The sequence below is a fragment of the Typopeltis vanoorti genome, chromosome 14, assembly GCF_054136105.1.
Source record: "Typopeltis vanoorti isolate ZY-2024b chromosome 14, IOZ_Tvanoo_1.0, whole genome shotgun sequence".
NCBI lineage: Eukaryota > Metazoa > Arthropoda > Arachnida > Uropygi > Thelyphonidae > Typopeltis > Typopeltis vanoorti.
Window position 1 is genome coordinate 66,324,049 of NC_143562.1, and position 14,934 is coordinate 66,338,982.

General features: G+C 35.5%; 1 protein-coding gene across 1 annotated transcript in view; it reads left to right on the top strand.

The window, feature by feature from the left end:
* gcl (germ cell-less) overlaps positions 1-14,934 on the top strand; it is a 171,792-nt gene that overhangs the window by 19,196 nt on the left and 137,662 nt on the right. Inside the window, exons 2-3 of the mRNA XM_090403868.1 lie at positions 7,084-7,207; positions 9,186-9,282. Of these exons, the coding sequence (XP_090259994.1) occupies positions 7,084-7,207; positions 9,186-9,282 (221 nt within the window). The remainder of the gene's footprint in view (positions 1-7,083; positions 7,208-9,185; positions 9,283-14,934) is intronic.

The following is a 14,934-nucleotide window of genomic DNA, read 5'->3' on the forward strand; positions in this document are numbered from 1 at the left end:
TATTTTAATTTTTTCTATTACTGATTCCTGGTTTAATTCTTTCATATTTTCTCATGAAGAAAACTTCATGAGAACTGAGATTACATCTCTAATTTTGATATCAGGTTTAATATCACTTTTCCTTCATAATGCAATCCATATTAGATTATGAATAGTAGTGGAGATAATGTGCTGTACCATTGTCTTACATCTGTTTTCATATCAAACCTTCTTACTGTAACTGCTTTAATTCTGACTGCAGATTTACAACCCAATATAGACTGTATTGTTCTGTATAATGTTTCGTTTACACCATATAATTGTGGCATTTCGAACATCTTTTCTCTGGCTACCTTGTCATATGTCCAGTGGTGAGCTATGGAAATTTTAACAAAGGGCTTGCATCGTTGAGCAAAAAAAAAGAAAGGAAAAAAAAATGAATTTCACACAAAAACTTTTATTAATATAGCTTGTGTACAAATTCCAATCAAAAAGTATGAGAGGATCTTATACTTTTCATTTGTGTAAATATTTCATGATCTAAACATGAAATATTTGCACACAATCAACTGTGTTAATTTATCTTACATAAGAAAAACATTTTTTAACTATCAAAATATAATAAGAATGAAATCTTTTATGAAACATTTGATTGGGTACTGGTTTTAACATACAATTGGCTACCAGAAAGGAGAAGGGTAAAGATAGCGCATGCACTTATTTCCGTTTAACATGTTAAAAAACAATATTGGTTTTTTTTTTTTTTTTTTGAAAAAATAAAAAAGTAAACAAGAAGAACAAGGGGCTTCCAAATTTGAGAAAAATTTAACAAAGAGCTTGCGCGAGCCCCTTATTGCTCGCACTGCATATGCCTTTTCAAATCCTTTTTTATATTTTCATGATTTCTCAACTTTTTAGTTTAAAGTGAAAATCTGATCCTGACAATTCATATTTAGCATCAACCCAGCTTGTGCTACCTCAGGTTTCTTAACCCCTTCTTCCATATGCTTAGATAAATCTTACCTGGAATGCTAATAATGAAATTTGTATATAATTCTCTCATTCAGTTTTATTTCATTTTTAACATGGATACTATGAGAACTCCATTCCAATCATATCCTGAATTTGATCTTCTGAGCATACCTTTTGAATTATTCATTGCATCCGCTGTAAAAATTTTTATATCTTCACACTTCAGCATTTCTAGTTGAACGTTATCCACTTGACTGGCCTTTACTGTTTGAGACAATTTTGAAATTATTTATAAATCATAATTTTTTGTTTTATTATTAATTAGTTGTTGTCTTGTCCTTTGAAGAGTCTTAGATGTTTCCGTGTGCTCCTTGTACTGCTTTGGCTATGTCAATGATTTTGTTTGTATAGAGCTGTTGTTCAGGATTAGGATCTATTTCTTGCAAGGCTGCTGTAATTGCTGGACAGGTAAAGATGTGAGTGGGTGTCAGTTCAGTATCGGGCCAGTTGTTGCAGTTTCTATATGTTCTCGTATCATCTGTATTGATCTTCATTCCTCTATAATGTCCTGTTCGTAGTCTTGCTATCATGGTGGAGTTCTTTCTGCCAGCCTTGATTTTGGGAATTTGATGTTGTATCACTGATTTCAGTGGAATTAGTTTAGCTTTTGCTAGTGCATTGGCATCAGCAAGAGTTATCATGTGAGTTTCTTGGTTGAGTTCTCTGGCCTCTTTTGCTAATTTATTAGCTGCTTCATTGTAATCAATGCATACATGAGCAGGAATCCATTGTAAAATGCAACTTTTTCCTAAACACTTTAGTTGATTTAAGAGTTTATGGATGTCTTGTGTGAGCTTGGTATTGCCATTTTTGATTGCCTCCATAGCTGATCTTGAGTCACTGTAAATTAAAATTCCTTCAGATTGTTGAGATGATGATAATTTTAAGTAGTCTTCAAGTGCTTTATTTATTGCATAGAGTTCGCTGGTAAAATTGGAAGCAATTCTCCCAGATCCAACTTTTATTGAAAGTTTTTCACCTTTTGGGAGTAGAAGGAAAACACCAGTGTCTCCGTTAATCATATTGGTGTCTGATGATCCATCAGTATAACAAATAACCTGTTTGGAGGATGAAATAAGGTTGATAGTATTTAGGCCTTTTTCTTTGAGCATTTTTTTTGGTTCTTTTATTGTACAGAGTTTGGTAAGGTTTAGATTTATGTAGGTATTTGAAGAAAAGGACTGGAAAATAGAGGTTCTTTGTTTATATTTATTTAATATAAACAATTTTATGTGTGGCTAAATGCCACACATAAAATTGTTTATGTGTGGCATTTAGCTGATCAAGACTTATTTCCTTCCTGATAGTGTCATCGTATTGTAAAGTTGATGACCTGTGAAGTCTGCATTTTTGATTCCAATGTTCATAAGTTTTTAGGGAGATATGATCGCTTTGGTAGCTTTTGATATTATTTATGAATTTTATGGTGCAAATTTTCGTCTGTCCTCCAGCAGGTCAAGCCCACATTCCTGTTGGGCTCTGATGTTGTTAGTGGATGAGACTGCACCAATGATAATCTTGGATGCTTTTGCTTGTAATTTGTCTAATTTTTTCTTTACCAATGAGGCCGAAGGTGACCAGATAGGTGCTGTATATTCCATTATTAGCCTTATTAGTGTAGTGTAAGTAGGATTTCTGGCTTTGTGCTCCAATTTGTTCCACAAAGCCTTTTCAGTATATTTAATTTTTTTAGAGCTCTGTTGGAAGTGTTAGAGATGTGTTGTGTAAAACGCAATTCCTGATCAAGCGTAATACCGAGGTATTTTGGATTTGTGATATTTTCAATTAGCTTGTTGTTGATCATGACTTTGGGATTGTAGGAATGTCTATTTTTCCTGTCTGTACTAAAGGTGCTTAGTTTAGTTTTGTTTGGGTGTTGATTTTGAGTTTAAGTTCATCTGAACATTTTTCTCATGGATTTATTTAGAATCTCCTCTGATTCTTTGATTTTAGCACTATTGTGCCAGATGGTTATATCATCTGCATAGCAAGTTACTTTTGTGTCTTCTGTAAGGTAGGGATGAATGTTATTGACATATAGAAGGAATAGTAAGGGACTGAGTACTGAGCCCTGGGGAACACCAGCCCAGGTTCTCCACTCTCTTGATATTGCTGCATTGATTCTGACTTTGATCTTTCTTCCTCTAATGAAATCAGCAATCCAGATTAAAGCGTTTCCTCTAATTCCAATATCATGTACTGTTTGTATTAATTTTTTGATCCAAACACGATCGAAAGTAAGAGTCAAGCTGCTTTTGATCGTGTTTGGATCGAAATCTTGTCTTTTTTGTTGGTTTTTCCTGAAATGAGTCTATTATTGTTTGGCAGAAGTGGAATAATTGATATGTTGTCGAATGAATGGTTCTATAGGCAGTTTAGTAGTAGTTGATTTTCTTATTTTTTGTTAGCCAGCGCATAAGACTGGAGTGTATGATTCTTTCAGTAATTTTACAAAGTATGCTAGTTAATGTGATAGGTCTATAGCTTTGACATTCTGCAGCATTTTTGTCAGGTTTCAGGATGGGTACAATAACTGATTTTTTCCATTCTTTTGGAAGTTTGCCTGTTTGCCAAGAGGTATTGAGAATATCCAGAAGTTGTTCTTTGGCATTTTTGCCAAGGTGTTTGACCATATAACCAAAGATAAGATCATTACCAGGAGATTTATTAGGTGCAGTTTTCTCAATTGATGAATTTAGTTCACTTAGTGTAAATTCTTCGGAGAAGATGTCCTTAGTTTGGTATGTTCTTGCATGTTTTAGTATTTTACTTGTGAGTTTATTGAGGGTCTTGTCCTCTCTGTTATACTGAAGTTTGGAGTTGTTTGAATAGGTTTTTGCCACTGTATTTGCAATTTCTTGATCTGTAATAGCTTGTTTCCCAGCATTTATGATGAAATTTGTTTTCTGTTGGTTCTCTTTTTTGATATTGTTGTCTAGGATTCTAATAATGTTCCAGTGTTGGCTGTCTTTCCTTGGATCCAGGTTACTGCAAAGCTCCACCCATTTCTCTTGTTTGCACTTCCAAATTTCCTGCTCTATTTTGTGTGTTATGTCCATTAATTTCTTTCTGTATTCATCAGTTTTATTAATTCTGAATTGTTCATTGATATTGTTTCTTTCTGTAATCATTGAATCAATATTGTGATCTTTCCAGTATGGTATCCAGGTATTTTTCTGCTTGCCTCTTGGTATTGTTGCTTTGGTATCTTTACTGATGTGTGAAGTAAGGATTTGTAATTTTCTGTCGAGGTTTCCAGAGACAGGTTCATCTTGACAGAGGCTCTCCAAGGTTTGAGTAAACCTTGTCCAGTCAGCTTTTCTGAAGTTCCATGTCCTTTTGATTTGCTGTTCTTGATCAATCTTGAAGTTTAGTGTTGTTATTATGGGTCTGTGGTCACTGATCGCATTTCCCAAAATTTTCCATTGTGCACTTGATGCAATGCTATAATTAATAGCTTTGATATCAATAGTAGATTCAGTTCCCGTAGTTTTAGAGAGATAGGTGCTCTGTCCAATGTTAATTGTTATCATGTTGGAGGCTTAATGGATTTTTTACAACACTCAAAAAGAATTAAAATAGAATTTAATACTTCCTATATTTTGTCCTAGTCACTAGGACATCTACGGGGATTACAAAAACAATTAATGTAACATGCACACAAATATATTACAATACTAAGCCCAGCCACATGGGTGACACTAACGTCCTATCTAGGTGGAGCACCCTCTAAGGGCGGTAGTAGGTGGCCTGGAATGTAAGGTGGGACCTCTGGTGATGAGTGTTTCCCAAATCTTCGGAAGCTTAATGCAACTGTATTTATTAAGATTTGGTTAGTTTCTGAGAGCTGCTGCTGCTTCTAAGAAAAGTCTCTCTTTCTTGAATTTGCTGTGGTGGAGCATGGTGGTTTTCTTCCATGATACTCTGTGGGTGGTGTCCAAAACATGGTCAACCAAGCCTGAATGGCCATAGTTGTGTTTACAGATGTAAGACTTGTGTTCCTCCAGGCGGATGGATGCTGATCTGCCTGTCTGTCCAAAGTACGCCAGCTTACAGGAACAGGGTACTTTGTAAACTCCAGCCAGAGAGAGAGAGAGGAGGGAGCTGATCTTTCGTAGAACGGATAAGGGTAGCAAGTTTGCGTGGGGCTTATATGCTGTGTGTAGTTTGTACTTTTTTAGTATCTTGGCTATTTTTTCGGATGTGCCACGGATGTAGGGTATGGTGATGGCATTTTTAAAATCTTGTTGACGAGAAGGACGGGGAATGGGAGAGGAACTGATTATTTTTTTGATACTGTGTTCACTGTAGCCATTGGAGAGGAAAGTGCTGTGTATGTGGTAAGAGTTGATATTCCAACTCTTACCAAGAGAGCCCACAATCTTTGTTCCAGTGGAACCGCCCTCACTACTGAGCTTAACCACATACACAGCACTTTCCTCTCCAATGGCTACAGCGAACACAGTATCAAAAAAATAATCAGTTCCTCCCCCATTCCCCATCCTTTTCGTCAACAAGATTTTAAAAATGCCATCACCATACCCTACATCCATGGCACATCCGAAAAAATAGCCAAGATACTAAAAAAGTACAAACTACACACAGCATATAAGCCTCGCAAACTTGCTACCCTTATCCGTTCTACGAAAGATCAGCTCCCTCCTCTCTCTCTGGCTGGAGTTTACAAAGTACCCTGTTCCTGTAAGCCGGTGTACTTTGGACAGACAGGTAGATCAGCATCCATCCGCCTGGAGGAACACAAGTCTTACATCTGTAAACACAACTATGGCCATTCAGGCTTGGCTGACCATGTTTTGGACACCACCCACAGAGTATCATGGAAGAAAACCACCATGCTCCACCACAGCAAATTCAAGAAAGAGAGACTTTTCTTAGAAGCAGCAGCAGCTCTCAGAAACCAACGAAATCTTAATAAATACGGTTGCATTAAGCTTCCGAAGATTTGGGAAACACTCATCACCAGAGGTCCCACCTTACATTCCAGGCCACCTACTACCGCCCTTAGAGGGCGCTCCACCTAGATAGGACTTTAGTGTCACCCATGTGGTTGGGCTTAGTATTGTAATATATTTGTGTGCATGTTACATTAATTGTTTTTGTAATCCTCGTAGATGTTCTAGTGACTAGGACGAAATATAGGAAGTATTAAATTCTATTTTAATTCTTTTTGAGTGTTGTAAAAAATCCATTAAGCCTCCAGCATGATGTCCTCACAGCACTTAAGCCTCTACACACGAATTGTTAATTGTTGTAAGTTCCAAATCTGTAAAGAGGTCTTCCAATTGTTAACCTTTATGGTCTAAATCGGGGGAGCCCCACATTGTGCTTTTTGCATTTAGGTCACCAAGTATAATGGTTGTATCAGTTGGAGATTCACTTAGCTTTTCAATGATGTCTGTATCAATATTTGTATTATCAAGGTGGTAGACATTTGTGATTGAAATAGAATGATTTGGTAGGTGTATTTCAACAGCTTAAGCTTCCGTCGAACTGTTATTATTTTAAAAATTGATTTAGGGTGATCTCTTTGAATTTGATTTCTGTGGTCTTCAAAAGGATAGCAAGCCCGCCACCTGGTCTTTCCTCTCTATCCATCCTGAGAGCTGTGTATCTTTTGATGCTGAAGTTCAGATTTTTGTTCAGTTTTGTTTCTTGTAGACAAGCTATATGGATATTGTTTTTGTAAAGCATGTATTTAAGTTCATCCATTTTTCTCTGAGTACCATTGATATTGAGTTGCAAAATGTTAATATGAGTCCTCGTATCATATTTATCATCAGGAGCCTGGACTGCAGCCCTGGACACATTAGCATTGGTCGATATCTTTCTATGACTCTTCATGAGAAAATTGGATGCCGTTGCCACGTTAGTTACCTTGAAATCGGACCATAAGAAATTTGGTCAAGAGCTTCAAGGGTCCAGCGGGGACCACGAGGAGGTGTGGTCAGACTTCTCCCCCTTTATTAATTAGTGAAATAAAATAATTAGTAAATAAAGGTGAAGTAAAATGTTTAAATACTGAAAATTATATTTTCAATTATATTCATATAGGATGAAATTAATGACTACATCAGAATACATCTATAAGACATTGTTTAAAGAAGGACAAAACAGTGATGTTTCTATTATAGCACTGGACAGAGAATGGAAGTTACACAAAATATACCTTCGCCAGGTAAGATAAACACAATGGTTTTATTGTTGTGTAATGTATTTTGAAAAATTGATGATTTGGAATATATTGCATAATAATAAAATATGAATAAAATATTACTTATTATAATTTTTTTGGACTTGCACAAAATTGCTTCTGAATGGGACTTTTTAAAAAGTCTTGCAGTATATTGAATTTTCTTTCCTGTCATTATAGTATTCAAACAAAATTGTTATATGGAGAAAAATTCATGTTAAGTATAAGCCAAAATTATAATAGTGACATTAATCCATCTTTATTTCACTTGTTCATTTATGAACAAGAATGTTAAATAATTTTTAAAATATTTGAAATTTTCAAGGGATGTTTTTTGTCAGGCATTTCCACCAGCTTTGTTATACCATCCTTCATTGAGATTAGAAGGAAATGTAACCATATAAAACTAAAACTGAGTACTGTCTTATTTAACACATACATACACATTCTCATATGACAGAAATTTGTCACATGTTTTTATCAAGTGGCACCCATTGGAATTTCATCATTGAAAGGGAAGTGATATTCTGGTTAATATTAACTTCTAACCTTTCTTTGCAAAAATACATATTACATATCCTAGTGAATGACTCTAGGTGGTAGATGAATTTTATTGCCAGTTTATGACTTCCGCTCAACTTATTGGACCACTCCGTTTTTTTTTTCTCTAAAGCACGGATTCCGGAATATGTATATCTTAACCCAGTGCTTCCCCCAAACTTATGGATGTCAAGGCTCCCTTTGGAAAAATTAAAAGATTTCACGGCTCCCAATTGGAAAAAAAAAAATCATAATACAGACATATATTATTATAATATTTATTGTATTTATATTCTATACAAAACATACACAGTGAATATTGTAAAAATCAAATGCAAATATTACATTTTTAGCATCTTACATACACATTTGACATGGCACACTTAGTCTTAAAACATTTTAAATTTGTTTTCATTATTTCATGCCCCCCTCAACAAAACTAACATCCCCCAAGGGGGCCTCGGCCCACAGTTTGGGAGGCGCTGTCTTCCCAAACTTATAACGTATCCACAGTGAAATACTTATGTACTATTGATTTAGAACCATTAATGCAGGGAATTCACATAAAACACACATACTCTGTACTATGTTGTACTGTGCACGTGCATGCATACACACACACACACAACACAACACGACACAGCACGACACAATGAAACATAGGATTAACCACTAATCATAAACAGCAACCATGAGATATACGAAAGTGGTCTGAAAAGTTCTCGGCTTAACAATGAAAAAACAAATTTATAATTTCAAAATTATTTTTTTTCAACATAATCTCCCTTAAGACTAATACATTTATTCCAGCGATGCTCCAGCACTTATCTCATTATCCCATTCCTGTAGTGGTTCTCAGTAAGATTTGAATTTACAAAAAATAATATAGCTATTAACGTGTTTGAAATCCTAAATTCTGAACTCTGAGCTATTATTCTTAACATCTCCAAAATTTCAGCAACTAAAGAACAAGCAGTGACCAGAAAAAAAATTTGAAATCCTCCAACAGCATATAACATGCTTACTGCAGTTACTTCAGAATCATGTTATTGTGAATTTATCACTGTAAAAGAAGCTGTATCTTTCAAGGTTATAACATTATCACACCTAGGCAAGTACCTAATCAGGGAATACCGAAGAACACCTTCCATAATAGCTGAGGCGTGTATCGTGACCAAATCCATAATACCCCCCCAAACATACACACCCTACCATGCAGTATTCTCCATACCCTTAAAAATTAGGTTTAAAAATTTATACATTCAGTCTTCCCTTATCCCTATAATGGAATAAAGGACATTAGCAGTTTTTTTTTTTTTTGGCAATAATTATAACTACTTTTTACATAAGACAATATTTAAAAATTTGCTTAGTTAATAGGTTTGATATTTTAAATTTTTGACTGTTAACTTAAATATTTCAGTCTCCTTACTTTGCCAGTATGTTTTGTGGTTCATGGAGAGAGGCAGAAGAATGCACTGTTATGGTAGGAATTGAAGATCCCAATATAACAACCGAAGGTAAGATTATTCAGTTCTTTATCACTGTGTAGTATATTTATTAATACGACCCTAATCTTCCATTAATCTTTGAAGTGAAATACAGTGTTGTATGCTGTTCACTTTGCTAGCTTGATTGGTCAAGTGGATAGCATATGCACTCTTAACTCCTCGGACTATGGATTCAGATCCCTTAGGTGGCCAATGACTTCCATCCATCCATCCACTGTGAGATCACATTCTGCTTATTTGAGGCCTGAAGTGGCTTGAAAGAACTGTGATTTACTGTTCTTTTCTCAAACATTTTTTGAACAAAATCAAGAAATGCATGATTTTGTTCAAAAAATGTAATAAATATGGGACATGTCTAAATTTGCGGTCATTTATATTTTTCTTTAATAAAAGTAAGTATTGTTGAAAAGTTTTTATTGAACTTAACATGTCAATTAAATTTTTATGTCTACCTTGTAACTCTAAATTTAAATTTCTTAATTTCATACAGAAATATACTAAAAATGATAAGTGTAACAACCACCTTTTACCACTCAATTGTGGATAAATATCTCCTTTTTCATCAAGAAAAATTTTTATGTCGTTAATTAATACAAGAAATCTTTCTAAAAATTAACTTATGCTGAGCCAGCGAACATTATTGTACAACAGAAGTTCCCTATCATCATCTGCCTGTAATTTAAATAAGTGCCGTTGCAGGGTTTTTCCTCGAACAGAATTTATAATTTTAAATGTAATATCCAAAACATCTTTTGGGTTTAATCTTTTACTACACAGTACTTGTTTGGTGAATAACACAGTGGTACGTTAAAAAATCTGGATATTTGTCATCGTTTTTACATAATGAAATGAAGCCTAATTTATTACCTATCATTGCAGGAGGCACCATCAGTAGTAATAGACACAAGTTTAAAAAGCAGAAGTTTGTGTTGTTTCACACATTCATCAAATGCCGAAAAAATGTCTTCTCCCCTAGTCCTTCCCAATAATAGTATAATTTTCAAAAGGTTCTTCTTTACTTGAATAATCTTGAAATACCATGTGAATAAATACCATTAACTGAGCAATATCAGTGAAGTTGTTTGATTCATCAAATTGTAATGAAAACAACAAACTGGTGAATGTCTGACATTAACCTGGCCTGGAAACTTTTCTCCAGCAATTGGAACTCTTCCTTTCGGCAATTTGAAACCTTGTCTGTGGCCTAGAAGTAGTCTCTCTCTAGCGACATCAGTATGAGTCTTTCATCTTAAGTTTCAAGTTCGGCATGCCTTTTGTTCTCCTCCACTTTCTCTTGATTGTTAGTTGCCGGCCATCAGAAAGTTGTTTGAACTCTTTCTTACTGACTTCAGAGATGTTTACACTTAGAAGTTTAAATCTGCAGTAGTAAATACAGTTTAGTGGATAAGTTGATACAATAGCCAATTACAACCACTGCATTTATTCCTGTTAAAGTCTCCCCAATTGTTTTCTGGCTTTGTGTGATTCCTAAAATTAAACACAATATACTAATGCTTCATGAAGAGGACACTTTCTGAATCACATTCACTTTAATAGCCCTGGTGTGCGGTTCAAATGGTTGAACAAATGTACAGATTGGCACCGTGGGGTACATTCTTAGCATTCCAGTGGTTTTCAAACTACCCAGAAGGCAAGGGTGGATTTGCGCTGCCACAATAGCACCCAGAATTCAGTGGTTGTAATTGGTTATTATATCAATCAATCTAATTGGACGTTGTCATTTATTTGTCATGAGTTGCTTTTTTTGTTTTCTGAGTTTCCACTATTTTTCGTCGAGCGTGAATTCATGTGTTTAGGGCACCGATATATATATAATTTTCTATAAATAATTTATAACTTTTTTGCCCATATTTATGATGAGAAACAGTGTTGATAATCTACTGAATGTTCCATTCACTGCCAGAGCTTTTGCAGATTCTATTATTGTAGTCAAAGGAGATAAGCTTCCTCCTCTTCCAAATTAAACCTTTGAGTAATTCAGATATACCAACCAAATATAACATCTCCTTCATTATTGTTTTCTAATATATCTTAAAACAAACACATGTTCCCCCCCCACACTCTATGCAAATTTGGTTACAATTAATTGATAGTATTCAAAGTTATCCTACAATTAATTGCATTGGACCAATTAAGATGAGTACTGATGCACTATGCACTCTTAAAACTTTCATACATCGATAAAAATGCAATCATACGGTCAAATTGACATGAATTTTGTAGCATGGGCTGCATAAGCCACATGACAGCACACCCAACTGAAATGGGCATGCAATGCTACTGAGTGCGATAGAATGCCACTGAACCTAGTCACATTTATTTATGAGTTCAGGAGAAAAAGAAAAAAAAAAGTATTTTATAGTCTGTCAGAGAAAAAAAGAAAACTAATGATATTAGGAATAATGTTTTATTTGAGAACCCGTTAAAGTATTCCATGTTTTGGAAGCGGAAATAATAGTGTTTTTTTTTTTTTTTTTTTTTTTTTTTTTTTTTTTTTTTTTTTTTTTTCAAATTGGAAGTGTTCTGGAGAAATAGAAATATTCTTTTCTTACCTGTAGATGATACCAAAGGTTGAAATATTTTATGTACGTTGGAAGTTATTATTATTTTCTTCCTGAGAAGTACATTTTAGAATATGGCTCCATGCTATTTTTCAGTTGGATCTATTTAAAGTGTTGTCGCAATCATGCATGAGAGAATTTATGGCCTGAGAAAATACATAAAACAGATTTACCACTGTGACCAATAGTTGAAGAAATTGACATCCCCAATTATCACTTAACTAAGAAACTAGTGGCTATGCTCAAGGAGTTGGTAGGTCATTCCCCCTCCTGCATAAAAAATTTGCAATACTTCATAAACAAAATTAAAAACATTAAACTCAACAACAAAGATTTATTAGTCAGCTTTGATGTAAATACCCTTTTCACTGTCCCAATCATTCTTCTCATACAGAACAAATTTCAGTCCGATATCTTGGCCCTCTTTGCCCATGTACTTCACTTCAGGTTTTATAAGTCAATTATGCAGTAGAAATTTTTTCTCCTATACATGTAATGGAGTTAATTGTGACAAAAGGACTTGCATATGCCAGATGGACTGCATTTGAATGATTTTGCAGAAAGGGTTGTTTAGTGGTAGATTGGAAGTGCAAAATCAGAGAAACTGGAGATTTTTGGGGGGGGGGGGAGTGTAAATAAGCATTCTCTAGCCACCCCAGGACAAATAAGTGTGAGTGCAGAAAGTACCGTAAACAGCAGGAGGCAGTTTCCTAGGTTTCGAATCTGAATGATGTAGTTATAGGGATACAATATAAGGGATATTGTATTTTTAGAAAACTCATAATAATGCTTAACGGTATAACCAACAGGAAGAAAGAGAAAAAAAATACATTTATTAAACTCACTAATATTTTGCTGGTTTTTCTACACAGCATCATCAGAGCACAATGATAACTGCAACAGGCACACAGCACTAAACTGAGTAATTGACACCTAATCATTACATGGAACAATCTACAAGTTGGATAACTACATAGTTAATATAGGGCAGTCTGGCTATTAGGTCTTAAAATGATAGTCTCCCTAATCTTTGGTCAGTTAATGCAACCATACTTGTTGAGGGTGGGAGAGCTTCATAGCTGATTCTAAGAACGGCCTCTCGGACCTTTAACAATGTCTGTGTAATATAGATGTTTTTCTCCATCTGATCATATGTGAAGAAATATCCAGAGCATGATCTGCCAATCTTGACTTGCCATTCAGATGATCTCAGATGTCATTTTTATATTCTTCAAGACAGATGTTAACTGATCTACCAGTCTGTCCAAAGTGTGAAACCTGACATTGTGTTCCAGAGAATGGCAAGCAATGTCCCACTTAGTGTTTTCGTTTGTTGTATTTACCAGTCTCCAAACTCTGAAAACAACTCTGACCTCTTCACTTTCCTCTTGATGAAGCTTGATCATCTGTAATCCAGCCATCCAAATAGTTAAGTCATCTTTCTAGGTGATCTTAATGTCCACAACTCCAACTAGCTCCCCTTCTCCAACACTATTCATTAAGCCCAGATATGATTCAGAAGCTTTGCTACAAGCTGTGATCCATCATAAATTATTCATCTACCTACATAAATTCTTGGCATTTTCTTCCACTTTCCTTTGATCTTCTTTTTTTTAACAAGTTCTCTTTTCAGATTCACTGTTGCCTCTCCTCTCAGTAACTCTGATCACAATTTTGTGTAAGTGTCACTCTCAGGGAACGTTCCCCTGTCCACTCTCTTATCACATTTAACCTCATATCCTTTGTCGCTACAAAGGTACTTAGTGAGATGACCTCTGGAACTACTATTCCTTTCTATGGTTTGACTGTTGCTTCCATTCTTCTGATCCAACCACTTGCACTGAGGAAGTCACAGAAATCATCCTTATTGGCATGATGACCTTTATCCCCCATTCTACTCTCAATCACCACCAATCCTATCCACAGCTTTGCTGATGACAACATGCTCCATTCAACCCACTCTTTTGACAAACCATGTAGTTCTTAGACATCCCAAGCATCAAGATCATCTGTCCAGTGTCTTAAACACTGATCTCTATACCATCTTTCGTTCTTCTTCTCTCTCTTCCATCATCTATGTGGATGATGATGTGGCCGAATTAACTTTTTCCACTTCTGTCTGTCTCTGGAGAGTCTGAACAATTCTGTTCAGTTTGGTGTCGCTTGTTGTGATTTGGTTTTCAGGTACTCTTTTATTTTGTCTACCCATCTAATTCTGGGCAGCTCTTTAGAATTTTTACCTTCTATCGTTGTATACCACCTTTCATTGGAGTTAGGATAACCTGTGTGTAAAAGCTTAAGTGCTGGGAATAACTCATGTTAGAGGCTTGATAGAATAAAACAGTACTGAGAAAGGATTAAAAATAATAGTTAATTCTTCCAGTATTTTGTTTATCGCTGAGATATCATCAGAGAGTACAGTATGAGATTTGTAACACGCACACACACACACAAAAGGGAATATAAAACTAAGTGAAACACATGAATGAAAGACTAGAGTCCTAACCAGATGGGGTGCCCTCTGTGGGCATATGTTGATGGCCTAGATATTAAACTGCTTTTTGAAGTGTTAGCATTTCCTATGAAATAGAGTTTCAGCATAATACTTTGAATAAATATTGCATTAAACTTCTCAAAATATGGGAAACATTAATACCTTGTTTACTGGAAGTGAACAAGGTATTAGTGTTTCCCATATTTTGTGGGCAGATGGTGGTTTTTCCCTTTCAGTCATTTCTGACTGTAGGGACTTTGCAGGCATTGCCCACAAAGGGTTCTCACTATTGCTCCCCCCCCCACCCCCCAATTTTATCCAGGCTCAGGTCTAGCATATGGCTGGGAAGTATTCATGACTGTAATCCGTGTGTGTTCACGAGGCGGTTTGCCTGTTCTAGGGGACAAAAAACTTGAGTTTCCGGGTGAAAAAACACCCTACCTTCATACGAGACTGGCTAACTTAACTTTCATCGAAAGAGACCAGATAAAGGTTCCTCACATCACTGATGGGAATTGACCCAGGTCTTTCTGACCAAAGGGCTTCGTCTATACTGACTGAGTTACAGAGGCTCACTTGTAGGCA